At 46.4% G+C, this 27,736-nt stretch overlaps 2 protein-coding genes across 4 annotated transcripts in view; one reads left to right on the top strand and one right to left on the bottom strand.

Annotated features, from left to right (window-relative positions):
- Window positions 1–2,589: 2,589 nt before the first annotated feature.
- The window catches only part of LOC141204936 (protein kinase C delta type-like), a 31,376-nt gene continuing 6,229 nt past the window's right edge, over window positions 2,590–27,736 (bottom strand). The window contains exons 2-5 of the mRNA XM_073663979.1: window positions 3,823–4,076; window positions 3,654–3,716; window positions 2,792–3,337; window positions 2,590–2,671 (exon numbers count right to left, since the gene is read on the bottom strand). Of these exons, the coding sequence (XP_073520080.1) occupies window positions 2,647–2,671; window positions 2,792–3,337; window positions 3,654–3,716; window positions 3,823–4,076 (888 nt within the window). The 3' untranslated portion in view covers window positions 2,590–2,646. The remainder of the gene's footprint in view (window positions 2,672–2,791; window positions 3,338–3,653; window positions 3,717–3,822; window positions 4,077–27,736) is intronic.
- TBC1D4 (TBC1 domain family member 4) overlaps window positions 24,240–27,736 on the top strand; it is a 163,434-nt gene continuing 159,937 nt past the window's right edge. For 2 of the 3 annotated variants that reach the window (XM_073663975.1, XM_073663973.1), the window contains exon 1: window positions 24,363–24,939. In XM_073663975.1, coding sequence (XP_073520076.1) covers window positions 24,493–24,939 — 447 coding nt within the window. In that variant the 5' untranslated portion in view covers window positions 24,363–24,492. Of the gene's footprint in view, window positions 24,940–27,736 lie in introns of all 3 variants that reach the window. The other variant, XM_073663974.1, reaches the window with a different exon arrangement.

Raw genomic sequence — 27,736 nt, 5'->3', positions numbered from 1 at the left:
GCTCTGCTACTGAGTCAGTTTCATACAGGCCTTAGAAACCTGTGACAAAACTACATAATAGGTTAAAGGGAACCTGTAATATAAAATAACACTATTGACCTGCAGATATGGGGTTAATTTGCAGGTTAATAGCATTGTGACACTGTGCGGTGTCTGCACTGAGTGCCCTGCTGCCAAGAGGAAATTAACTTTATTTCTCCCTGCAGCCTCGCTCTTTCAGTCACATGGGCGACGCCACAGCGTTTTTAATCACCGCTCTGTGTATAGTGAGCGGCAGCTGTGACCGCGCCCTGGCACTGACTGACAGCCAGCCATAATGCTGAGCTGGTAGTGGCATTACAGGAGAGGAGTTTGTTTATTCAAATAAAAAAATAAATCCTGCCCCTATTGACACCCCTGGTGAGCGGCCCCTGTAACTGTGATTCGGCACTGACTGACAGCCGAATCTGTAGTGATGCACTGCTGAGCTAGCTGTCAGTCCCGGGATGCGAATACAGCTGCTGCTCACTGTATACTGGGCAGTGACTGAAGTTGCGCCATAACTTTTAATGTTCTTGACCTGTTTAGAAAACCCAAAATCTAAATGCCATTTTATGGGAATCTGAAGTTCTGTATTCTCATCCATTAGTCAGAATGGAGACGACTAACAAACAGCGTCTCCTGCTCTGGAGGACCCAACACATCCATGATTTCCATGTACAGCCCAGTGATTACAGAGAATCATGTGTAATACTTCTTTTTTCCTTTGGAGGCGCTGTAGGGAAATTCAGCACCTGCTGCCGGTTACTCGCTTACTGCAGAAGAGATCAGTTTGGACTTTATTCACAGCACATTGGGCCTTCACCTCTGACCCATATGGAGAAACCTTACATGAGACTGGACGACCCCATCAAGGTCCATAGTGCTAGAGAATAAGACTCAGGGGCTAAACCCACATTCACTACATGGACGTCTGATGAAATAAAGACAAGAACAATGATGTAGAGGATAAATGAAAGATTTTATTTATAGATGGAGTTATTTTATATTTTACTATTATGTATGTATATGTGTAAATTATTCATCTATCGGATTAAACCTATTTATGGGCTGTGTTGATCCAGAGGAAGGCGAAAACCCAATGTGAGGAATAAGCCAATTGTCCTCATATCAGGTGGGAAAATTCCTTCCTGACCCCAAATATGACGATCAGAATAAATCCCAGGATCAAGGGCTGATACCGAACCTGTGGAATTAAATTCACTTCTCATCTTAAAAATTTATTAAACTATTTATCTTATTTTGTACAGAGTTACTGCATATAAATTATTTGAAAACATGCCTATATTTTAAAATAATTTTTATGTATTTATAATAAGCTATTAACATGTGAATTACTTATATAACTATCAGATTAAATCTATTTAAGGCCGTGTTGATCCAGAAGAAGGTTAAAAATTCCTTCCTGATCCCAAATATGGCGATCGGGATGAATCCCAGGATCAAGGGCTCATAGCTAATGTGTGATACGTAAGTGTAACTTTTTAATTTAAATATTTAATTATTATTAATTATTTTTTATATATATTTTTGTTATAACCTAATTTTACTAAACTTATCTATAAGCTATGTTGATACAGAGGAAGGCGAAAACCCACGTGAGAAATGTGCCAATTATTCTCATGACGAGGGGAAAAATTCCTCCTTGACCCCAGATATGGCAATCAGCTTAAATCCCAGGATCAAAGGCTCGTGCCTAACCTGTAAGTAGTGGAAGTGAGATATTTAAAAATATATTTTAATTGTTATATATTTAGACTAAAAATGTTTTTAGTTTGTGTAAAATAAACTAGTTTTATTATTTTTTTTAAACCTATTTTTTTGCACTACTTATGTCTGAATCTACTTATTGATACATTACTAAACCTATTTAAGGCCGTGTAGATCCAGAGGAAGGCGAAAACCCCTATGAGGAATGGGCCAATTGTCCTCATATCAGGGGGAAAAATTCCTTCCTGACCCCAAATATGGCGATCAGATTAAATCCCAGGATCAAAAGCCCAAATCTCTGTCTACGTGCTATGTGTCTATGTGTGGGTGCCTATACCTATAGTGTAGTGTGGGCCTACACCTATCATGTAGTGTATGAGCTGTGAATGTGATGGATGATGCGTACAGTACTTACCTGGCCTGTGCTAAGGTGAGCTCATAGATAATGGACTATTATTTCTGAACTCACCAGATGGAAACTTGGCACAGGCCGCTCCTGGGCTCAGAAAATCTTCGGACTGGAGTGATGTCAAGAACCAGCCTAGGATTGGAGGATGTCAAGTCAAGGGCCTGGTGCAGCGACACGATGGCAGTGGTCCAGCATGAAGATGTTATGGAGAGAGTTGATGTTCTAGAGCAGCTGAGGTGATAAACAGCATCAGAGACATGAGGTACGGGTCAGGAGGCAAGAAGTTCTGAGCAGCTGGCACGGGTTCATCCTGCAAGACATAAGAGGAAGATATTTAAATAATTTCTATCTCCTGGATCTTCTGTTATCTTAGTGGAATGGTCATTATAATGAACCAATCCCCTATGTAACATCAGATATAATGTACATATCTAATGATCGGTGTCCTGTGTGTACAGCTGTCACTCACTAGATGGTCTTGGATTCTTTCACAGCCCAGATATTCTCATCCACCTAAGAATAACAGAGACATAGTCATTGACAGAAACATTGGGAGAAGACAAGGACGGTGGAAATAGCCACAAGGTGAGAAGAACATTTGATGGGATTTATCCTCACAGAGGATGATCTTACCGAGCCCAGCTTGATGACACGTAATTAAATCCGGCCACGGGGTTAAGGGCTTTCTTTTCCTCCGGCCACTGCACATGATCGTTCTCCAGAACTGGCCTGAATGGCGGCTTTGCTCTCCTTTTCTCCAGATCCTCCCAGCTGATGTTGGTAAAGAATGGATGCTCTCTGATGTTCCCGCACACACCCAATCGCTTCTGAGGATTTTTGCACAGCAGCTTCTTGATAAGATCTTTCAAGTCAGCATTGAGCCAAGATGGAATTTCAAGCTCTCCTTTGGTTATCTCTCTGTAAGCCATTTTGCTGACGGAGCCGGTGTAAAATGGGGATTGTCCTGCTGCCATCTTGGACACCACAATCCCCAGGCTCCACCAATCCACTGCTGTGCCATATCCTTTCTTGCGAAGCACCTCAGGGGCCATGAAATGGAAAGTGCCCGACACTCCAGAGATATTATTGGAGGAGATGACGCCATCTTGGGCGAGCCCTAGGTCGATAATACGGATGTGGCCATCCGCATCCAGCATGATGTTTTCTGGCTTAATATCTCTGCAATAATAATAATATTTTTTATTTTTATAGCGCCAACATATTACGCAGCACTTTACAATTTTAGGGGGGACTTATACAATCAATACAGAATAAGTATATCTCATATCAAAAGGAGTGAGGGCCCTGCTCGCAATAGTCTATGAGGAAATCTGCAATGAAATAAGATAACATAATAAGAAATCTGCCCAGTGATACAAGAGATGGAAAATGGGTCACTGCAAGATCAGGTAGAATAAGCAGACAGGAGCCCAGGAAAGGGGTCATATCTCCAGAATGTAAAGGGGACAGAGAGAAGGAGGAAAGTTCTGCTTACCGGTGGATGATGTTGTGTCCATGGAGGAACTGGAAGCCACATACTATCTCTGCTGTGTAGAATCTGATGGAGAGAACAGAGTGTAGTATCAATGTCATCGCTACATCCCATCCTTAGCTTTTATTTTCATCCCTCTGCTCTCTTTTTTGTATATCTTCCTCTTTCTCACCTTACGCTGTCGATGTTCAGGCAGCCGCACATCTCAATCAAAGCCTCGAGGCTGCCGCCGGACAGATACTCCGTGATGAAATACGCGAGCTTCCGAGACTGCTGTGCGGCATAGAGGTGACATAAGAATGGGCAGTCTCGGGCCGCTAAGAGTATCCGCCTCTCTCTCATAAGGATGTTTTCATTGACCTTCTTTTTCTTGATCATCTTTACAGCCATATAGATGTTTCGGCTGGGGACTGATGTCAGAACCACCTGAGGAAAGAAATAGGGAATGCTTAGAAAATGTGTATGGGAGGTAGAAACCAGCTGGTTTATCTACTGCACAAGAAAGGGGTGGACTGAGTGGTTTGTGAGTCTGCTGGTAACCTGGACCTTATAGAAGAGCAAAGCTAATTTATCGGCATAATGCACTATCTGCTCCATGAATGCTCTATGGAGAAGTCTTAAAGGGGTATTCCATTATCACCATATGAGAACAAATAGGAAAAACACTGGATGGCACTTTGAGCTGGTTAGGGTCAGTATTGGTCTTATATCAATGTGCAGATGATTTAAAATTTACTGAAACATAGAGGGCAAAGTATATATAGTATCCTGATTGTAGCATATATGAACCAGGGCATGGAAAAAAACAAACATGTCCCTCCAACTTCCCACAGATGTGATCCTGAAGATCAGCTCTTCAATGAATCAGAATACCCATTTATAGCAGCACTAGACCTAACTATGGTGATCAGATAAGCCAATATGTTCAATTATCATGGAGTCAGGGTAGCATATGGATGTTTTTTCAGTCATCCCATAAAAGAGCACTTCAATGAATATCTACCTGCAGAAGATAACTAATGGAGATAAAATGGCAAATACAGGTTGATAAAGAAAAATATATAAAAACGTACTTGGCCAAAGCTGCCCCTACCCAAGATATCATGGATGGTAAAATTGCTCATGTTAAGCCTGGGGTAGGAGCTGGATGTTCCGGGATCCCTGCTGCATCCAGGTGTTGGCTCTTCATCCTCCAATCCATTGCCTTTGGCTTCTCTTCTGTTCTTTGAGATCTTCTTGAATCCAGTGGTATCACTGTCCTCTTCTCTCTTCCTCTTGTCTTTTCTCTTCTCCACACTTTCTCTGTGTCCAGTAGACGCCATTCTCAGTAATATCTTCCCGTCTGTAGACCTCCGTTTGATCACTTCTGCCGACAGTTGAAAGTAAACGGCAGTTGGGCGTGTGCAGGTGATGTCAGAGGTGATGGAACCTCAGGTGGCACCTGCCAGGCAGCGGCTCATGGACCTGCTTTGCCCTATACACTGTGATGTGGGCATCATGGGTGACAGTTTAGGGTCCAGTGGAATGACAGAGAACTTCATGGCAGCTTCTAGTGCTGTTTTCTTAATTTCATAATACATTCTTTTTATCCACATATACAGAGAGGTAATAATAAGCCAAGAATACATAAAAAAAAACTAACATACTATAAAATACCAGCTCTTCCCATTACCAACATTGGGTTTCCATATATTTAAAAAATCATTACTTTTATCTTTCATGTTATAGTACTACTTCTCATATATCATGGTTACTAGAGATTATATTTTTAAAACATTTAGAAACCCATATATTATTTCCTTTACACTTCACAAATACTTGCTACTTAGTGTTGGTATCACATAAAATCCCAATAAAATACATTTAAGTTTGTGGGTGTAATGTAAAAAAAAGATGGAAAAGGTCAGGGGGTATGAATACTTTTTCAAAGCCATTTTCTGCAATTTAATAATTTTCTTTTCATGCCATATTGCCTCTGTTACATTTAGTCTTTTGTACTTATTGAGTATTTTCTACTATTCTTGTATTTTTCCTGGGAATAGTTGCTCTTATTTAGAGTATGGGGTGGGTTGTCCTTTCTGTCCATGACTTGGGGCATGTATTGGTCATTTTGTACACGTTGATGTGTTTTTAGATTTTTGTAATCTGTGGATTTGTTCTGCTTTTTTCTTGTTAGCGTTCACAATAAAGATATGCTATTATTTATTTTGATATCCGGTCCTTTGTTTCTTTCTTTTTGACAATATTGTAACATTGCATTTTTGGCTGCCACTCTGGTCTTTATTTAGGTTGCACCACCCCAAGCACCAAGGCACAAGGCCCAACAAAAATACAACCCATTAACTTAAAGTGAATGTGTCACTGGGTTTTTGCTACCCTATCTGAAAGCAGCATGATGTCAGGGATGAGACCCTGATTCCAGCGATATATCACTTACTGGGCTGCTTGCTGTAGTTTTTATTAAATAACTTTTCTTTGCTGCAGATCTAGCAGAGCTCAGAATGCTGAGCCCTGTATAATCCCGCCCACATCATTGATTGGCAGATTTCTGTGTACACTGTGCATAGGCATAAGCTGCCAATCAGTGGTGGGATGGGCTTATATAGAGCTCTTGAATATAGAGGACTACCTGGCAGCACGTTTACTAGTCCTCTAGTGATAATTTCCTGTTAATAAAACAGTGATTTTATCAAAACTACAGCAAGCAGCCCAGTAAGTGATACATCACTGGAATCAGGGTCTGTCTCTACATTATGCTGCTCTCAGATTCGGGAACAAAAACCTGGTGACATATTCCCTTTAACCTATTATTAAAAAAAATACTAGACAAGGTAAGTTTGGATAAAGAATACGTTCAAAATTTTTATTAAAGGTTACTTAAAATATAAATTAATAAGTCAATAAATATTAAAAAACATGGAATAGATTAATCAGTCTGTAATCAAATAAATAATCAACTGTGACTATCAAATATGGACAAAGTCCTCCCAGCCTTAGCCAACTGATAGGCATTGCAACAAAAAGAGGGTGGGTTGGCCGACGCTGGTGGCTTGCTGTGCATCGACTATCCCGGATTTTGGCGAAACTGGGCCTTTTATGCGGAAATATTCCAGCTGATAGCACTAGTTCACTAGTCAGGATAAAAATGCATCTTCCTGCGCAAACAACAGAATCTTCTAAAACTTGCTCGTGGAGGACCACAGCTGGAATAACAGACTGTCAATTGATAAGTACCATTGCCGAAAAGAGTAGGGGGAGAAATTAGAAAGGAAAGAGGAGCAGAAATACAGCCACAACACAGCTAAAATTCTTAAATACAGAACAAATATTCTAATGGGCCTGTAAAACTGTGTTCCCCATGCTACCACTCTGGGGGACCCCTTGACATTAGTGTCTTACAAGATGTTGCTCCTGTTATCTGAATCACACTATGAATCTGTTCACACTATGTTTTTGCCTATTTGACACTAGAGACGAACGACCACCTATTACCAGGTCCTAAAGGGTCCTGTCCCAACTTCTACTACCTCATCTGAAAGAATCCACTTATTGAGTTGGATTTATACTACTTAAATACAAGGACTTCTATATGTGACTTTTTAATGGACTCTACGGAGAGGGGGATTGACAATGACAGATTGTGTTGCCCCACCAAGCACTCGAATCCCACAAAACACAATATAGCTAGATGCTTTTTCGGGCATTGATCTGACATAGAGGAACTCTGCCATTGAATCTTCTCTCATGGCTGAAACTGGTCCTACCAAATGCTTCTTATCCTTTACTCATCCAATATCTGAGGTGGCTACGATACAGGAGACAAAGGCTTCTTTATCCTCATCTCAGTTGCCTCTGGAACCATGTCTTACCATGCTTCAACATCTGACCTAGTGAACAATATTGGCCCCACTATGTTAACACCTGATATGCTCAATCAAATCCATCATCCAATTCCTATAAAAATTAGCAAAGGACCTCTCTAACATTTAGCAGCGGAAGATTAGGACTGGAAAGATATGCTTACTAAACAGGACATAGAAGGTTGACTGAAGCATCTCACAAAAAATACATGGAAACTTAAAGAGAGAAATAAAAAATGTGGGTCACAGAGTCGCTGATATAGAAGAGGCACAAGACCACATGTCAAAGATTCTGGAGTTACACAAGACAGTCATTCAGAAGCGTTCTTCACAAACTGCAGATATCGTCATACACCTCGATGATAACAAATATAGACACTGGAGGAACAGCCTTTGATTTAGAGGGCTATCAGAAGAAATTGGAGCAGCACAATTGGAGGAATGGGCACCGAAGTATTTTTGGTGACCTACTGCAGAGAACTTCTCATCCAATCGAAAAATAAGTCATAGAGCTCTTTTTCCCAAAACTGACAGACCCATCCATTGCTACAAATAAAAAAGAAGAGATAACCAATCAATAGAGTAAGAAAATTGCAATCCAAAATTGCATATAGGTCCTATACAAAAAGCGGAGTGATCAGCCAAAATAGTGAGAAAAACCTTTATTTGATTCAATAACCACACACATAAGAATTAGAATTAATAAAAACTGTTAAAAAGTGAATGTACAAGCAGAGATATACACTCACAAGGTGTATTCAATAGCTAAGTACAGTTGAAACCAGAAGTTTATATACACTATATACAGTTATATGAAAAAGTTTGGGCACCCCTATTAATCTTAAGCTTAATGTTTTCTTAAAATTGGTGTTTTTGCAACAGCTATTTCAGTTTGATATATGTAATAACTGTTGGACACAGTAATGTTTCTGCCTTGAAATGAGGTTTATTGTACTAACAGAAAATGTGCAATCTGCATTCAAACAAAATTTGACAGGTGCATAAGTATGGGCACCCTTATCATTTTCTTGTTTTAAATACTCCTACCTACTTTTTACTGACTTACTAAAGCACTTTTTTTGGTTTTGTAACCTCATTGAGCTTTGAACTTCATAGCCAGGTGTATGCAATCATGAGAAAAGCTACTTAAAGTGGCCACTTGCAAGTTGTTCTCCTGTTTGAATCTCCTCTGAAGAGTGGCATCATGGGCTCCTCAAAACAACTGTCAAATGATCTGAAAACAAAGATTATTCAACATAGTTGTTCAGGGGAAGGATACAAAAAGCTGTCTCAGAGATTTAACCTGTCAGTTTCCACTGTGAGGAACATAGTAAGGAAATGGAAGAACACAGGGACAGTTCTTGTTAAGGCCAGAAGTGGCAGGCCAAGAAAAACATCAGAAAGGCAGAGAAGAAGAATGGTGAGATCAGTCAAGGACAATCCTCAGACCACCTCCAGAGAGCAGCAGCAGCAACTTGCTGCTGATGGTGTCACTGTGCATCGGTCAACTATACAACGCACTTTGCACAAGGAGAAGCTGTATGGGAGAGTGATGCGAAAGAAGCAGTTTCTGCAAGCACGCCACAAACAGAGTCGGCTGAGGTATGCAAAAGCACATTTGGAGAAGCCAATTTCTTTTTGGAAGAAGGTCCTGTGGACTGATGAAACCAAGATTGAGTTGTTTGGTCATACAAAAAGGCGTTATGCATGGCGGCAAAAAAACACAGCATTCCAAGAAAAACACTTGCCACCCACAGTAAAATTTGGTGGAGGTTCCATCATGCTTTGGGGCTGTGTGGCCAATGCCGGCACCGGGAATCTTGTTAAAGTTGAGGGACGCATGGATTCCACTCAGTATCAGCAGATTCTTGACAATAATGTTCAAGAATCAGTGATAAAGTTGAAGTTACGCAGGGGATGGATCTTTCAGCAAGACAATGATCCAAAACACCGCTCCAAATCTACTCAGGCATTCATGCAGAGGAACAATTACAATGTTCTGGAATGCCCATCCCGGTCCCCAGACCTGAATATCATTGAACATCTGTGGGATCATTTGAAGAGGGCTGTCCATGCTCGGCGACCATCAAACTTAACTGAACTGGAATTGTTTTGTAAAGAGGAATGGTCAAAAATACCTTCATCCAGGATCCAGGAACTCATTAAAAGCTACAGGAAGCGACTAGAGGCTGTTATTTTTGCAAAAGGAGGATCTACTAAATATTAATGTCACTTTTCTGGTGAGGTGCCCATACTTATGCACCTGTCAAATTTTGTTTGAATGCAGATTGCACATTTTCTGTTAGTACAATAAACCTCATTTCAAGGCAGAAACATTACTGTGTCCAACAGTTATTACATATATCAAACTGAAATAGCTGTTGCAAAAACACCAATTTTTATAAAACATTAAGCTTAAGATAAATAGGGGTGCCCAAACTTTTTCATATAACTGTTAAAAGACACATATGCATGTTTTTCTCAATATCTGACATGAAATCAGAATAAACCTTTCCCGTTTTAGGTCAATTAGGATTACCATAATTTTAATGTTTGCAAATGCCAGAAAAATGAGAGAGAGAGAATGTTTTAAGGCATTTTTATTATTTATTGCAACATCTAAAGTTTACATACACTAAGATCACTATGTCTTTAAACAATTCTGGACTGCCCATATGATGATGTCATGTGTTTGGAAGCTTGTGATAGATGTTGCCAAAAAACCTGAGTTAATTAGAGACACACCTGTGGATGTATTTTAATGCACACCTGAAACACACTGCTTCTTTGTATAGCATCATTGGAAGTCTAAAGAAATCAGCCAAGATATCAGGAAGAGAATTGTGGACTTGCACAAGTCTGGCTCATCCTTGGGTACAATTTCACCTCCTCCCTGTTGGCAGGCCGGTGCTGTGGATTCCTCCTGGAGCGCTGCGCCGGCGGTGAAAGCAGAGGCACTGCTGGCGGCCATGGAGGGTCTCTGCTGGCGCTCCAGATCCTGCGTCTGGAGCGAGGATTCACATTAGGGCTGAGTCTCTCCGGAGGCTGAGACCTCCTCAAACGCTTCAGAGGTACTGGTTCATCAGTCACCTCATTGACTCCTCCAGCTGTAGCCCACTGCTTCATCTGGCTCTGGAGCCACCACTGGCCTCTCTGTTCTGCCAAAGACCTCATCTCTTGTAGCAAGGCCTCCAACTTCACAGATCCAGGAATATGTAAGTTCACGACATGAGTCCAGTGGGTCCAGTCCCTTTGTCCAGTTGCAGATTTAAGTCCGGCATCCAGGTGTAAAAAGCCTGCACCTTTCATGACCCTAACCTATATACCGCCCATATCTGTCCCTCCCACTAACCAGTCAAAAAAAAACCTCAAACCACTCACTCCACCTTCACCTCCCTTAAACTTATCCAAACAAAACAATCCCAAAATGTTAACTCTTTATACACCTAACCAGGACTAGCATACCTCCTGAGTCATGGAGCCCTCCCCTAAGCCCCGTGGGGGGGCATGCAGTCCGGGCTATTACTTTAAGAGGCACATGCACAGTTGGACTGGGACTCAAATTTGAGAGCACAGAGGCCCACTTGCTATGAAGTGAATGTAGTATATGTTCGTCGATTTTTCTGGATTGCTCGAGATATATATCTCACCTTTACAGAATACAAACTGCTGTGAAGCCAGAAAAACATTGTGAAATTTAAAGAGAACATGTCAGGTCAGATAACTCTATTTACCTGCAATTATAGGGCTTAATAGCATTATGAATGTGCCTAGCCGATATACTGAAAGTGCGGCACCCAGGACAAAATAAATTTTGTTTCTACCAGGAGACACTGGCTTTCAGTCATGCAGGCAATTACAGTCACCACTTACAGCAGTCAGAGCGGCAGCTGTAAGTGTAGCACCCCGAGGATTCGGCTGCTACAGGGGTATTGCACCTCAACCCAGAGGTGTGGTATTTCACTCCCGGGTAAGGATGGAGTGTGAAACTGAGCCCAGAGAGCTGCATGCACTACACACATCCCATTTCCGAGGAACAGACCAACGGTACTCCCACTTAGAAATGTGCAGGTACGACCGAGTCTGTCCTTGGCTGGAGTGGGAGGGGGGTGGAACATCCCAAGTAGTGTAGGGGCAGATAGGGGGAGCAGCCTGGGTAAGGTTAGGAGCTCATTGGGTGCTGGTCACCTGAGCTCACACATAGAGGGAGTATTTAAGGTGGGCACCATCTAAGATCAGGGTCAGTCAGCCAGTCTTTGCAGAGAAGCCAGAGGAAGAAAGCAGAGGAGCAGAGCAGCCCAAGGCCCAGAGAGAGAGAGAGGAGAAAGGAAGAAAGACCCAGAGGGGGTGAAAGAAAAGGACTCTGAGAACCCAAAGTCCATCACCGGGTGAAGAGTTGGCAACTGGGTACCGGATCCCAAACTGGTGGGGGCTAAAGCACACCCTAGCCAGAGACCGGAGGCCGTGGGCAGGATCTGCCACGGCCACCCACCACATCCACCCTGAAGGCAAACCACGTGTAGGGTCAGGGAACCCAAGGCCAAGGGTCTCCCAACAGAAGGCCCGAGGGAGCTGGACCTAGGTGGATTCCTGGTGGGGACGGCCAGAAGACAGGACAGGAAGGAGGGCTCAGGGACACGCTCCGGACTTGCTTGGGGGTTGGCTGAATCCAGGACCTGGTGGACGCAGCACGGCTCGGGTGGTCACTTGAAGCTGGAGTGACCGGAACATCAGCAGTAAGTAAATACCCTAAACTGCACAACCCGACTCTGTCTTTAATTACCATCTATGCTGCACCACCACAACCCCCATCCTCTGCACCTGACCCCCTGAGGCTATACCCCACCCGTTGGGGGTTATACTATCAAAAGCTGCACCAACACCATCAGCCTCAGCGGACCCTGCTGCAGCGGCGGCCGTAGTGACCGCAATACAACGGGTGGCGTAGTCGACATAAAGAACTTTATAACATCTGTAGGACTGCCACATACTCTGAGCTTGACACCCTGGGCACGGACCGGGTCACAGCCACTCGGAGACTACAACCCCCATCTGATCCGGCTCCGGGTATTCCCCTAAAGAATATGGCCCAGGGGGTGCGTCAACTTTGGCGTAGTCGGCAGGATAACGTGCCCGCAACATCCGGGTACTGCGTGCCTGAAGAAAAGAACGAGTTTACCTCAAAAAGAAGTCTCCTGCCGGTTCCGGAGGGTCCCCGCCATCGGACTCCATCACAGGTCGATTCCCGCCGGTTGTCCGCCATTAACAGCTTTTTCCCGCCATCTGCAGAGTTTCCCGCCACTGGGAGACGATTCCCGCCATTTCCAAAGGTTTCCCGCCTTGGAAGAGCGGACGCCATTATGGGCGTGCCAGAGGGTGGCAAGAGGCCACCTCCCATCGTGGGCCAGGACCGAAAATGGCGCCAAAAGTGGAAACCGCCCCCACCAACAGAGACTGTGATGCTAGAGGTGTCTGTCAGCGTGAAAGAACTGCCCCTGGAGCTGACAATCACCAAGTGGCCCCGGGACCGCCCTCGAAGTGGGAGGACTGAGAAGAAGGGAGCAAAGATGGGTGTCGCCTGGAGCAGTCTGGAGAGAGCGCACCCGGAGACAAGAAGCTTAGAGCTGGGTCCAGAAGAAGCTTACCCGGAGATGGGAGAAGAGCAGAGCAGCACCGGCCCGCTGGCCAGGAGCCTGCTGGAGACAACGAGAGGAGAGCAGAGCAGCACCGACCCGTTGGTCAGGAGCCTGCTAGAAGCTACGACCCCACTAGGCTTAGTGGAGGTCTTGGCACAGCTCCCCCGAGATCGGGAGTGTGCGCAGACTGCGCTGGAGGGCCTCGCACGGAGGATGGCCCGGGTGCAACGAGAGACGTTGGCGGAGTGGAGCCGAGAGATGGCCCAGCGGACCGAGACTCGTCAGCGGAGCACGCCACCCGAGACGAGGAGACAGACCGCCTCTGAGGATGGCGCAGAAGGACTGAAGGCCGGAGACGGCGCCGAGAAGGGAGCCGAACGAAAGGAGGCAGGTAAAGGGGACGTCTCTACCCCAAACCGGGAAACCGCGTACCTGCCCCAGCTCCCCGTCGCAGAGCCCGAAGTACCCCCTGCCGTGCCCGTAACCGCAACGTCACCGCCACAGACTAGGCCTCAACCGGAAGCCGCAGCCGCGACCCCTGTGACGTCACACGCCTCGACTCCGAGCGTGACCAAGCAGGAAGTACCACCAGCCTGGTCGCAAGGCCTAGTACCCCCGGGCGCCGCAATACCAACAGCGCCCCCTACCTCCGCGGAGCCACCGGCCTGGTCGCAGGGCCAAGTAGCCCAGGGCGCCGCCGTCCTTACGGTGCCCTTCACTTTCCAGGTGCCCCAGGCCTGGCCGCAAGGCCTGGGCAACCCGGGCGCCACCACCACCGCGCCCATAAAACCAAGAGTGCCGCATCTGGGTGAAGACCTGTTTGCCCAGCATACGTGCCCGAACGGGTCTGACACTGAAACCAACCAACAAGAAAGAGCAGGAGGACGCCGTCGTTGAGTACGGTAGTATAGAGACTGTATATAGTTGCCCGTCGGGGCACAGTGAACTGTTGTTGCTATTATAGTCCCCGTTGGGACCAGCAAATTGAACTGTTACCCGTATTTCCCTTAACCCCACTGACCGAGGACTGAGAGCGGTCATCCCTTTCCTAAATACCTGGCCGAGGACTGAGAGCGGCCATATCCCCTTTTGTATATAGTTGCGCGTCCTAAAGCGCCCCCTACTGGTTTTACAGGAAAACCACTTCCAAGAAAAGAGACTGTCGTGCTTTGCCCGGTCACCAGTTGCACAGTGACCGGAGGAGGAGTTAGAAGCAAGAAACGACTACGAGAATGTTTTATATGAAAAGTTTTATGATGCTGCTAATATATGTTGTTTTATATGTTTTATTATGTTGTTTATGCAAAAATGTATGTTTGGTGTTGTTTTATATCTTACAGCCCGAGGACGTGCTGTGATTTACCAGGGGGGAATGTAGCACCCCGAGGATTCGGCTGCTACAGGGGTATTGCACCTCAACCCAGAGGTGTGGTATTTCACTCCCGGGTAAGGATGGAGTGTGAAACTGAGCCCAGAGAGCTGCATGCACTACACACATCCCATTTCCGAGGAACAGACCAACGGTACTCCCACTTAGAAATGTGCAGGTACGACCGAGTCTGTCCTTGGCTGGAGTGGGAGGGGGGTGGAACATCCCAAGTAGTGTAGGGGCAGATAGGGGGAGCAGCCTGGGTAAGGTTAGGAGCTCATTGGGTGCTGGTCACCTGAGCTCACACATAGAGGGAGTATTTAAGGTGGGCACCATCTAAGATCAGGGTCAGTCAGCCAGTCTTTGCAGAGAAGCCAGAGGAAGAAAGCAGAGGAGCAGAGCAGCCCAAGGCCCAGAGAGAGAGAGAGGAGAAAGGAAGAAAGACCCAGAGGGGGTGAAAGAAAAGGACTCTGAGAACCCAAAGTCCATCACCGGGTGAAGAGTTGGCAACTGGGTACCGGATCCCAAACTGGTGGGGGCTAAAGCACACCCTAGCCAGAGACCGGAGGCCGTGGGCAGGATCTGCCACGGCCACCCACCACATCCACCCTGAAGGCAAACCACGTGTAGGGTCAGGGAACCCAAGGCCAAGGGTCTCCCAACAGAAGGCCCGAGGGAGCTGGACCTAGGTGGATTCCTGGTGGGGACGGCCAGAAGACAGGACAGGAAGGAGGGCTCAGGTACACGCTCCGGACTTGCTTGGGGGTTGGCTGAATCCAGGACCTGGTGGACGCAGCACGGCTCGGGTGGTCACTTGAAGCTGGAGTGACCGGAACATCAGCAGTAAGTAAATACCCTAAACTGCACAACCCGACTCTGTCTTTAATTACCATCTATGCTGCACCACCACAACCCCCATCCTCTGCACCTGACCCCCTGAGGCTATACCCCACCCGTTGGGGGTTATACTATCAAAAGCTGCACCAACACCATCAGCCTCAGCGGACCCTGCTGCAGCGGCGGCCGTAGTGACCGCAATACAACGGGTGGCGTAGTCGACATAAAGAACTTTATAACATCTGTGGGACTGCCACATACTCTGAGCTTGACACCCTGGGCACGGACCGGGTCACAGCCACTCGGAGACTACAACCCCCATCTGATCCGGCTCCGGGTATTCCCCTAAAGAATATGGCCCAGGGGGTGCGTCATAAGCATGCCTCAGCACACTGACTGACAGCGAATGCAGGAACGCAGCGAGCGGTAATCAGAAAGTGACCTCACCATCTGGGGCGGGGCTAGTCTCTGCTCCTCCCTTTCTCTCCTTACAATGCGCACTAACAGTACTCTTTCTGGTTCCTTACTTCTCATTAGAGCCGGCGAGGTTGCACACTGTCACTGTGCACTGAGAAGCATATTGTACAGTGACAAGATCTTACTGAGCATACGTCAGAATTGGCAACAGACGCCTGCTCGGTAGCGCAGGGACTAGCCCAGCCCCTGAAATAGTAATGCTTAGTTTCAGGGTGCTTAGTTTCAGGGTCAGGACAGAAGCTGCGGCACTGGCCATAGCTTCTGCCTCCTGATGATGACTTATTTGAGTACCCCAGCATGCAATGGAGATTTGAGAGGGAGTGCTAAGGACTTTTTAATTAAAGCATATTAGAAAAGCTATTAGATTATTACAATAAATAGTCATTTAGGATGAAAATCATTATACGCTTCGGTCCACCCCTTTCAAGGTGCATTGACTGCACCTAAATGTACCATTAAACGGAACCTGTCAGCTTCCCTAACTCCCTAAACTGCCACCACGACTGTATTGAACCCGTTTTCTACATTTTCATTAACTCCATTTTGTTGCTTAGTGATTGATGATAAATATAAAATTAAAAGGGTTGTCCACTACTCGGACACCCTCTTCTCAATCACTATTATTTTATTCTTTCCAGTAAAATAATAACACTTATACTCACCTCCGCTCCCGGCGCTGTTCCAGGCGATTCCTGTGGCAATTCAGAGGCTGCTTAACTCTCCCCTCCTTTGGATGTAGCTGACATCCGAAGGTGAGAGAGCAGCCACAGCTCTCACTTCCTGTAGATGTCATGATTTGTCCAAAAGCGAGGAGACTAAAACCAGCAGTGATTGGCCACAGGGATCGCGTGACATAACAATGTTATGCAATCCCCGGAAGAGCCAGTGCTGAAAAAGCTGGAACTGCCCCCTGCTTCGGAGGTGAGTGTAGGTGTTATTATTTTACAAGCGGGAAACATAAGGATTGAGAAGGGGTTAAACCTGCTTTTGAGGTAAGTAAATCAGTGGGTGACTAACTAATCAGGGGGCACTGATTTACCTGGACTAATCCTCTTTCTCGTTGTGTAAGCACAAACCTGTGGGCATGGGTGATATAATTTTCAAAAGTGAAGTTACCGCCAGCTCTTTGCAAACTTTGCACGTGGCCAGGACAGTTGTCACTGTTGCCTCCCTGGCAGTGCGCCAATGAAGTTGGGGTACATACACCCGACTTCATTTCACATTCCCAGGGATGTAGAAAAATGTCCGCATGCGCAAAATTTGCAAAGAAACAGCAGTGATACTGGTTTAGGGGGCTAGCGTAGCAGTCAGGTTCCCTTTAATGTGTATTTGGGGCTTTTGTGAGCAGGACTCTGCGGCCCAGCTTCACAGACTGACAGAAGGAACAGCACTGACCTCTTCACATCCTATTACTATCCTCAGTTTGTAAAACCAGTTACACAAGGCGAAAGATTTAACCCTTTCACTACCTAGCTAAAAATGTTGTGGGCTGTAGGGAGTCAACAAAAGGGTTACATCCACTGTCTTGTGCATATAGCTTCTATAAACACAGAACAGTGATCAGAGGAGTGAGAGGGGAGCAGCAGATCAAAGAGATAGGAGCTGCCAGAGGACAATTAGGAAGCTCTAATGTGGGAGGGACAAGTAATCTGCAGAAATTACCTGAGCATGACTGTTACCATGCTGCTCCTCTGTCTAAAAAGTTTATATAACCTGGCAGAATTTTTCCTTTCTTGGCCTTGTTTCAGAGAATATGAATGATAACAAACAAACGTTTTCTCCACTCACGGTTATTGGATGGGTGAAGCCATTTATTGTCAAACTATTGTGTTTTCTCTTTTTAAATCTTAATGACAACCAAAAACATCCAAATGACCCTGATCAAAAGTTCACATACCTCAGTTCTTAATATCATGTATTGCCCCATGTAACATCAATGACAGCTTGAAGTCTTTTGTGGTAGTTTTGGATGAGGTTCTTTATTTTCTCATATGGTAAAGCTGCCAATTCTTCTTGGCAAAAAGCCCCAGTTCCTATAAATTCCTGGGCTGTCTAGCATGAACTGCACGCTTGAGATCTCCCCAGAGTGGCTCAATGAAATTGAGGTCAGGAGACTGATATGGCCACTCCAGAACCTTCACTTTGTTCTGCTGTAGCCAATGACAGGTCGACTTGGCCTTGTGTTTTGGATCGTTGTCATGTTGGAATGTCCAAGTACCTCCCATGCGCAGCTTCCGGGCTGATGAGTGCAAATTTGCCTGCAGTATTCGCTGATAACGTGCTGCATTCATCTTTCCTTCAACTTTTACCAAGTTTCCTGAGCCTTTGCAGCTCACACATCCCCAAAACATCAGCGATCCACCTCCGTGCTTTACAGTAGGAATGGTGTTCCTTTCATCATAGGCCTTGTTGACCTCTCTCCAAATGTAACGTTTATGGTTGTGGCCAAAAAGTTCAATTTTGGTTTCATCACTCCAAATTACCTTGTTCCAGAAGTTTTGAGGTTTGTGTCTGTCTTGTTTGGCGTATTGTAGGCGAGATACTCGGTGGCATTTGCACAGTAATGGCTTTCTTATGGCGACTCGACCATGCAGCCCATTTTTCTTCAAGTGCCTCCTTATTGTGCATCTTGAAACAGCCACATCGCTAGTTTTCAGAGAGTCCTGAATTTCAGCTGTTATTTGTGGGTTTTTCTTTGCATCCCGAACAATTTTCCTGGTAGTTGTGACCTAAATTTTTATTGGTCTACCTAACCATGGTTTAGTTTTTACAGAGCCCCTCATTTTCCATTTGTTAATCACAGTTTGAACGCTGCAGCCTGGCATTATCAATTCCTTGGATATTTTTTTGTATCCCTTTCCTGTGTTATACAGTTCAACTACCTTTTCCCGTAGATCCATTGACAATTCTTTTGCTTTCGCTTCCCCATGACTTACAATCCAGAAACGTCAGTGGCTGGATGAAAGATACAAGAGTCTGTCTGGATCGCAAAAACTCACTCAGCTTTTATGCACACACACTGATTACAAGCAAACAGGTTACAGGTGAGGATGTTACCTTTAGTAGCCATTCAAACCCATTTGTGTCAAATTCTGTGCATGTTATCAGGCCAAAATCACCAGGGTATGTGAACTTTTGATCAGGTTCATTTGGATGTTTTTGGTTGTCATTAAGATGTAAAAAGAGAAAACACAGTAGTTTGACAATAAATGGCTTCACCCAATAAATAACAATGAGTGCAGAAAATTTTTTTTTTGTTATCATTCATATTCTCTGAAACAAGGCCAAGAAAGCAAAAATTCTGCCGGGGTATGTAAACTTTTGAGCAATACTGTATGTCTGCTCTTGCTGAGCTGGCTGAGTCACTAAACATTATTAAGTTGAAAGGCTGCATCAGAGTCATCCCCTACTTCATGTACTGAATGGGGATAGGAAGAAGTGGAGGTCAGGTCACATTGGAGTAAATCCCTATGCAGCACAGGAATCTAAATAGAATAAATAGAGTGTCAGGGGAGAAGGTTTCCATGTGCCTCCTTGGAGTGAAGGAGCTGCCACAGCTGGCATTGGCCCATCTGGCATTTGCCAGAATTGCCAGTCCGGCCCTGCCTGTAAGGGTCCCAGAGATCAGACCTCTACTGATCACACTTGCCAACTCTTAGCATATCCATAAGGCCTCCTTCACACATCAGTGTTTCCAGTAGGTGTGGTGACAGTTTTCACACATACTGGAGACACTTACACATGTACACCCATTATATTCTATTGGGCTGAACATGTTCGTTTTTTTTCTGGCAGCATGGACGTCAATACGTCCCGCACACATGTACACGGATGACATAAAGTGTGATATCTATGTGCCGTCCATGTGACAAGTACGGAAATACAATGGAGTATAGAGCCGCTCAGCAAGACCCGGCGACGATGATGAGCGTTGAGGTCAGTACCTGGCGCTGGTGAACGTCGGTCACTTTACTGCTATGTACACTCGCTGGAGCCAGATTCGAGGAACATGGACTATGGCAGAGCTTCGTTGGAACATTTTGGGTAATAAATTGGTGAACGAAGGACTGTGTATTGTGTTTATTTCTCTCTTTTTATGTTTTTCAGGTATCCATTTCTGGACCACGTCGGATTCGATGGATTACTATTTAATACATTTTTGAATGAGGGTTGGTGTGGGGGAGTCTTTATTCAAATAAAGTGTTTTTTTTTGTGTGTGTGTTTTTATTTTTTATTACTGGGTTAGTAATGGGGGTGTCTTATAGACACCTCTCCATTATGAACCCCAGGGGTTGATGGCAGCTGTGATTTTTGACAAATCACAGCTGTCATCAACCCCAACTACCATTACCTTGATTACCACATCAGGGCAATCGGGAAGAGACAGACAAAACTGCAGAATTGTCTGCGGGCTTGTATTTTTAGGCTTTGCAGAGTCCATTAACCAGGGACCTTCCCAGCCTGATAATATAAGCCTGCAGCTGTCTGCTTTACCTTGGCTGGTTATGAAACATTTGTGGGACCCAACGTAATTTTTTTAAATGATTTATTAGCTAAATACAAGTATAGTGAACTATACACATGACACTAATTATATATCTCATGGATATCTATCTTTCTATCTACCCCATATCTATCTATCTCATATCTATCTATCTCTGCACATCTAACACCTAAACATTCTATTCCGGTACGTTTCACACAGACGGTACACGGATGCCAAATTTGGGCACGGATAGCTCCGTTACTGTTTTTTCCAGTACCAGAAATATCAGAATGTGTTTAGGAGACTACCGCCTCCTGTAGAGGTAGTCACCGCCTAAGACCTCCCGGAAAAGTGTAAAATTTTGGGAAGGGCTTGAAAATATCTCCTAAAGACATCTGAGTTTATTCTCGGAGCACAGGGATGTTAAGGGACAGGGAGAGGTGAGTATCTGAATGTTGGAGCACCAGTACTACCTCCTGCAGCCACCGGGACCACACAGAGGGGCCTGGTATCCTGTACAGCTACAACCTTCACCTCTGAGGAGACATCTGAGCGCGGAGACCCACACAGCAGTCATCATCGGCGGCGGACATATCATTGGTGCAACCTCTGCGACTGCACAGGGGCCTAAGAGGTAAGGGGGCCCATTTCTACCTCCAAAGCAGGTGCAATTTTGCATTTTTAGGAGCTCTTGGGCTGCAAAGGGCTCATATATTGTTTTTGCACAGGGGCCTTTTCTGTCGGTGTCCGTCAGTGGCCATCATCATGATACCCTATCATTCAAGATTTACCGTTTCTTGCCTGCTGTGCAGGGTAAGCACGTTAAGGTGAGGAGACTTTTCAAGCCTCAATGCTCCTCTGGAAAATATGCAAATTGTCTCTTCAGAGAGGAAGAGAACTAGAACTCTAGCACCACCTATTGGTAATAGCAATCCTAAAAGTCAATATTGACCCTTTAAAGAGCCTTGTCACATGACTTAGGATATTCATAAATTCCGTGAAACTCTTGGAAAAAGAGAACATTTCTCAACTATCAGTAGAGTTAGCAAATCTCCCAGGTGCCATACATAGTCTCCTTTCCTGATGCCTGCCCTACACTTCTGGGCACTGACACAGACAGCATGCTGACAGCAAGCAGTATCATAGAGCTTTCTGCCATCGGTACTATAAAAGTAAGCAGAATTTATGAAGGAATCTCCCCAATGTCCCTTCTCAAAGATTAGGTCTGTCATAATATTATTTTGCATCCTAGCGACATATCATCACTTTATGAGACAGGAAGATCCCTTTTAAAATATGCTCACATTTAATTGGGTTTAGATGGCCATATTGGAAAACGCGCCAGTCGTGTCCACAAATTGCAGGTGTGACTCGCCCAGTGTGCTCGTCCACATTGCAGACGGGTGCCCGAGCCATCATTACATGGCAAGCGTTATTCCAGTCCATAAAATGTACCGTAGTAGTGCATGTTGTAATCTTTTCCATGCCGACTATCGGTCCTGGTGTAACTTCAGCCCTGGCTATAACATGGCTGTGGCGCACACAGAACGATTCTAAGCTTGTCTGAACGAGCCCTGAGCCCGGGTTTCACACATCTGACTTTCACGGTCCGAGTTCAGACAGTGCTGTTCTAATTAAACAACTGTTGGACGTATAAAACCGCCTTATAGATGGCACTAACTGTAGTGCAGCACATAGCTCTGCCATGGGAGGATGGTGCCTGGCACTGCTATGGGAGGATGGTATATGGCACTGCCATGGGAGGATGGTATATGGCGCTGCCATGGGAGGATAGTGCCTGGCACTGCCATGGGAGGACGGTATATGGAGCTGCCATGGGAGGAGAGTGCCTGGCACTGCCATGGGAGGATGGGATATGGGATTGCCATGGGAGGTTGGTATATGGTACTGCCATGGGAGGATGGTATATGGTACTGCCATGGGAGGATGGTATATGGCACTGCCATGGGAGGATAGTGTGGCGCCCCTGAGGGTTCGATCGCCACAGAGGTACTGCATCTCACCCAGAGGTGTAGTATCTCATTCTCAGGTAAGGAAGGAGTACAGCCCGGGACCCTAACACCAGCATCCAACACTACACTACTCCAGGCCAGCTGGAAGGGCAAGATGTTGCGCTTCCTGCTGAGCAATATCCCTGGCTGGAGTGGGGGGAACCAAAGTAGGGGGAACCATGTAGTGGGTGTGGGTGGAGGAAGTAAATTAGGGGAGCATTGAAAGAAGTGATATAAAAAGAGGGTGGAACATTCTAGAGACGTTCTTCAGTGAGAGGAAGAGTTGGGAGCAGGAGCTCTGCTCAGGAGGAGGGCCTGAGGAGAGGAGCAGGAAGGAAGGCTCCAGGAAAGCAGAAAGGACCCCAGGGGTACGGGAAGTGCTGGAGGCCACCCGTACGCCCAAGTCTGCCAGGCGGTGGAGGGGTCAGGTCACACAGAGGGGACCGGTCCCTAAACTAGCAGAGTTTTTCAAGTCTCAACTAGGAAACCAGAGTCTGTAGTATTTCAGGTACTGCAGCCACAATCCACATTAGTCTCACCAAGAAGGTAACCATAGAGGACCCAGGGGACAGAGAAGACTTCGCCCGGCAAGGTCCGCGGTCACTGGATTGGGACACTAGGTGTGAGGTGCAGGGAGACGGCCAGAAGGAATACACAGAAGGGGGTCCTGCTATGTACTCAGGAGGTACCTGAGGGTTGGCTGAACCCCTGGCTGGTGAACGCAGCATGATGTGGGAGGCTGTAAGCTGGACAGTGCAACCTGAGGAACTTGACAACTGTGAGTAAAACCATGAAGACTGCACCCGTCTCTGTGAAATTATTGCTGCGCCATCACGCCCTGCACCACACTGCACCCGAGTGCTACTTCATAACAACATCTACACTGCCCTGGAGCTAAGCTCTACCTGTGGAGAGCTACACCAAATCTGCTGCATTCACACCAGCTCCAGAGGTTCTGCTCCGCAGCGGCGGCTCCCTTTAGCCGCATACCACAGGTGGTGTCACGAACTGTATATAAAAACTATAAATCCCCTTTTGATTGACCGCCCTGGGTCACCGCCACTGTGACATCTCCCCTAGCAACGATCGACCCGGCACCGAGTACCCCACGGCCCAGGGGCGCGTCAATAGTATATCACTCTGCCATGGGAGGATGGTATGCGGCACTGTCATGGGAGGATGGTGTATGGCGCTGTCATGGGAGGATGGTGTATGGCGCTGCCATGGGAGGATGGTGTATGGCGCTGCCATGGGAGGATGGTATATGGCGCTGTCATGGGAGGATGGTATATGGCGCTGTCATGGGAGGATGGTGTATGGCGCTGTCATGGGAGGATGGTGTATGGCGCTGTCATGGGAGGATGGTGTATGGCGCTGTCATGGGAGGATGGTGTATGGCACTGGTTGCGTGTCCAGGACAGTGGCTGAATCACTGAGCTCCTGTGACCATTAGACACCACTGCGGACCCCCATCACACAGAGCAGCATTACTGTGCTGCAAGGCATGGTGAAGTGACAATGACACAGGAAGCCACAGCCTCCTCACTGTGCAGACACCCTGCACACTGACATCCTGCAGAGCTCAGGTAGTGACACCCCCGCAGCCACACATGGTTTCCCCGGACAGCACTGCAGCAGTCTGTAAGTGGGGCTCTAAAAGTTGTTGTTCGGAGGGGGGTGTCAGGCTGAGAGGAAGGGGTGTGGGCGCAGGGAGGAGCCGCGACTTGTGCTGCTGTTGTCGCAGCAGTCTGGGGTTTCCCCTCGGCGCGGGACTGATTCTTGGGATCCCTGTAAGCAGTTCCTGGGACTGGCGCAGCCTCCTGTCATTCTCAGCGCGCTGCAGACCATTGGTGAGCCGGTCCAGGCAGTGGGCGGGCTGCAGGGGAAGCATGGAGGAGGAGGGAGAAGCTGCTCTGCAGGATCTGTCATGACGCGAGGGAGGGAGGCAGGGGAGGAGGCTGTGGGCGCAGGTCCTGAAGGCACGATTGTCTGTAGAGGAGCCTGCTGCCATGTGCCAGTGATCAGTCCGCCGCCTTCTCCTCACTTCTACCTTATTCTAGGACCGTGCCTTGTCTATGGAGCAGCTTCTCTCCTCTCCATAGTGTGCCCACACTGTCTGCAGGACCACACCAGAACACTTAGCGCACACTGTCTGCTGGAGGAGCATGGAGAGGAGAAGTTCTGCAGATCAATGTCACCCTCTGTTGGAGGATCAAGCTCTCCCAGACTGGACTGCCAAGGGGGAGAAGAGCTTCCGCCTGTGGTATGTTGGGTGGTCTTCCCTAGACCGAAGGACAACTTTACCAATGCTGCCATGGCTGGTGGCAGAGATCCGCAGGCGGGCAGAAAGGCAAGACCCCCCTGGCTGTGTGGCACCTTGTCGAGAGGTCCAGCTCCTGGTGGTTGCCCCGCACCTTCGTTGTGTGCCCTCTTTGAATGGAGCCAGTGGCAACACAGCGGTCTTCATCTTTGAGCACAAGGCACATCACATTGCCCGCTTCATCCACAATAGCCAGGACCCCTCATACTTTGCCTACCTGATTAAGACTCAGCCTGACAACCCAGAGTCTGAGATGGCCTGCCATGTCTTCAAGGCTGCTGACCCCAGTCAGGTGAGAAGCCAAAGGCAGATTAATACCGTACAGGTTGGCAGACTTAAAACACTAAGTCAAACCTGTGGAGGAATTTTTATAAAACATTGGATGACCACCCCAAATATCTCTAAGGGGGGTGTCTGCTCCGCAATCATGTCTGTATAGTATATGCTTGTATGAGCGTGAAATACTCCCACAGCGTCTGTTCCTTGAACACCACGGTGTACGGTTCCCCTGGTGTTTCTCCTAGAAACTCAGACGTGAATTGACAGATGGGTGTTGTCATTTCCCTTGTCAAATGGGTGTGTTCCTACATAATCTGACTGTCAGCACAGATTGGTTAATGTCAAGGACACACCCCCAAGTGGTACCACCCAGTTGTCAGTTTATTCATTTATTTCTAGGAGGAATAACGGTTATGAAATGCTGCTCCCGAGTTGTTGGGGGTAATAAAAAGCAGACCTGTCAGAAGAAGTGACAGGACCTGTTAAAGTTTGCCGTGTGCTGGGATTCTAGATTCATTGTTGGTATACACAGGGCACCGTGCGTGGCATGTCTGCCAGTTGTGGTACAATGGACAACGTGACTTATTCTGTCTGTTATTATGAAGTAGGAAGTTGTGGTTGTGTCCTGGAAGCCGGTATCCTGGTTGTCAACTGTAGTACCATGTGCAGGCAGAGCCCTGCAGATGAGCGCGGCTGACCTGTGCTGTTCCTATAATCCATACTATTACTATGTCACTTGGAAGTGTATCTCTCCACCTCTCGCTGTGTTATTCCTACAAGTCCACGTGAGGAGATGCAACTCTACAATTCTAGAGACAACCTGCATGCCTGGGAGGACTGAGTTACAGGGGTTATCACCTTTCCACCAGATAGGTGACAACGTACTATCGGGGGGGATCCGAGCTCCGGGACGGGCACTGATCGGCAGAACGGGGAAATTTTAGCATTGACTGGGCACTTGTTATCACCTATAAAATGGATAGGTGATAATTTGCTTTCACCGGACAACCCCTTTAAGTTATGCTAAAACTAGATTGTATATAAATCTGTGAGAAGAAACATCTGTGTGCCGCCATTTAACATCAGTACACTATGGGCACTGTATTGCAGATTCATGCAGTGTTCAGTTCATGTGCACATGTAATATGGAGCCAGCATGCATAGTGAGTTACGTCTGACAGTCTGGGGCAGGGCGGACATAGGCAGAAGAGGGCCCCTGTGCAGGAACAGTATATGGGCCCTTTCCAGTCCAATAGCCCATTAGAATACACAATGCCACCTGCTTTGGGGCTTGATGTGGGGCCCCCTTACTACTTGGGCCCCTGTGCAGCTGCAGAGGTGTCACCAATGGTATGTCCGCCCCTGGTCTAGAGACCCAAAACTGAATCCGCCATCAGGAATGAGCCAGCCAGCCCAACGTTGGATGCAATTTCTGTCTTTTTGGCATCCTTCCTGCTGGTTAGTTATCATGTTAATGATTTTCAATCTTTTAATCACTGTGTGAAAAGCACTGCAGTGCAGGCTAAACCGGTGCTGGGCTCTATGATGAGGCTTTATTAGGCTAGGTATGCCATGACATTTTGGTTCTCAGGAATATAACATTCAGCCTAATATAGGCACCTTCCCCTAGGATCCGAAATATCAGTAAAATTGTTATTAGCCTCAGCTCAGCTAGATTTAGTATTGGTGCTGAGTGGTTATAGCAGACACAGCCGCACAGAGAGCTACTGCAGGGAAGAGGGCACAGCACTAAAAGGGGTGGTCCAGTGACGATAGGTTATCACTTATCCACAGGAAAGGCGATAGCTGCTGATTGGTGGGGTCTGACCACTGGGACTGCAGTGATTGACAGAAGGGGGCACTTTTATCCCCATTTAATGCAGATTTCCGATCGCCACTCCATTCATTCCCTATTAGGCTGTTGACTTTTTCCACTTAGCCCATAGAGAATGAATGAGGCGACGCACTGCCGCTCCACTCTATATGGGGATATTGGAGATAAAACTGCCCTGTTCTACTGATCCAAAAATTATTTCCTATCCTTTGGAGAGGTGATTAATTATCCTCACTTGGCAACCCCTTTAAATGAGAGATCCGGGGAAGCTGCTGCGGCCAATCAGGCTGCTGTAGGATATAGTATATCATGACCATTCTGATGAATTACCGTCTATGTAATACAAGGGCAATAAAGCAGCTGTCTCTCCTAGCTCATAGTAAAGAGTCCTGGACAGAGCCCCCCAGTCTATGATGTCCATATGTGCCTATAGGGTATGGGGCAGGGGTTGACTTCATGAAGCCTTTAATGACCAAGTCCTGTCTTCTTTTTTTTTTCTTGTGTGGGTTCATTAGATCAGTGGTCCCAAAATCAAGGTCTATAATGGAGAATGAAAGCACATGCGGCCATCTCTTTGCTGCACGCAGGGAACATGGTAGAGGAACCCGTTGCCCTCAGATGGAATCCATGGCATCTGAGGCCGAGCATTGAGCACATACTGGATAGTGTACAGGCAGGCATTAGCAATGTAGCCCAGTTACAGCATCAAGGGAAGATAAATAGCTGCACACTTGGGATTAGTGCAGATTCACACAGAGCTTTTTTATGTAGTTATTGATGTGTTTTCAACCACAAACAAGTTTAAATACTAAGAGAAAATTATAAATACAGGATCAACACTTCTATTGTTTTTATGGGAAACAGTGCTATGGCCACATTCACACGTCTTTTTTTCATATGAGTAAAATAGACCTTTTTCATCTGCGTTTTGGGTCAGATTTTCAACCACTTCTGGTTCATATGCCTTTCTTTAATT

This window comes from Phyllobates terribilis, unplaced genomic scaffold (genome assembly GCF_046119375.1).
Source record: "Phyllobates terribilis strain yellow unplaced genomic scaffold, ASM4611937v1 Scaffold_2__4_contigs__length_985480577, whole genome shotgun sequence".
NCBI classification, from domain to species: domain Eukaryota; kingdom Metazoa; phylum Chordata; class Amphibia; order Anura; family Dendrobatidae; genus Phyllobates; species Phyllobates terribilis.
The sequence above is the reverse complement of the archived record's forward strand: the minus strand, read 5'-3'. Positions and strand labels throughout refer to the sequence as shown.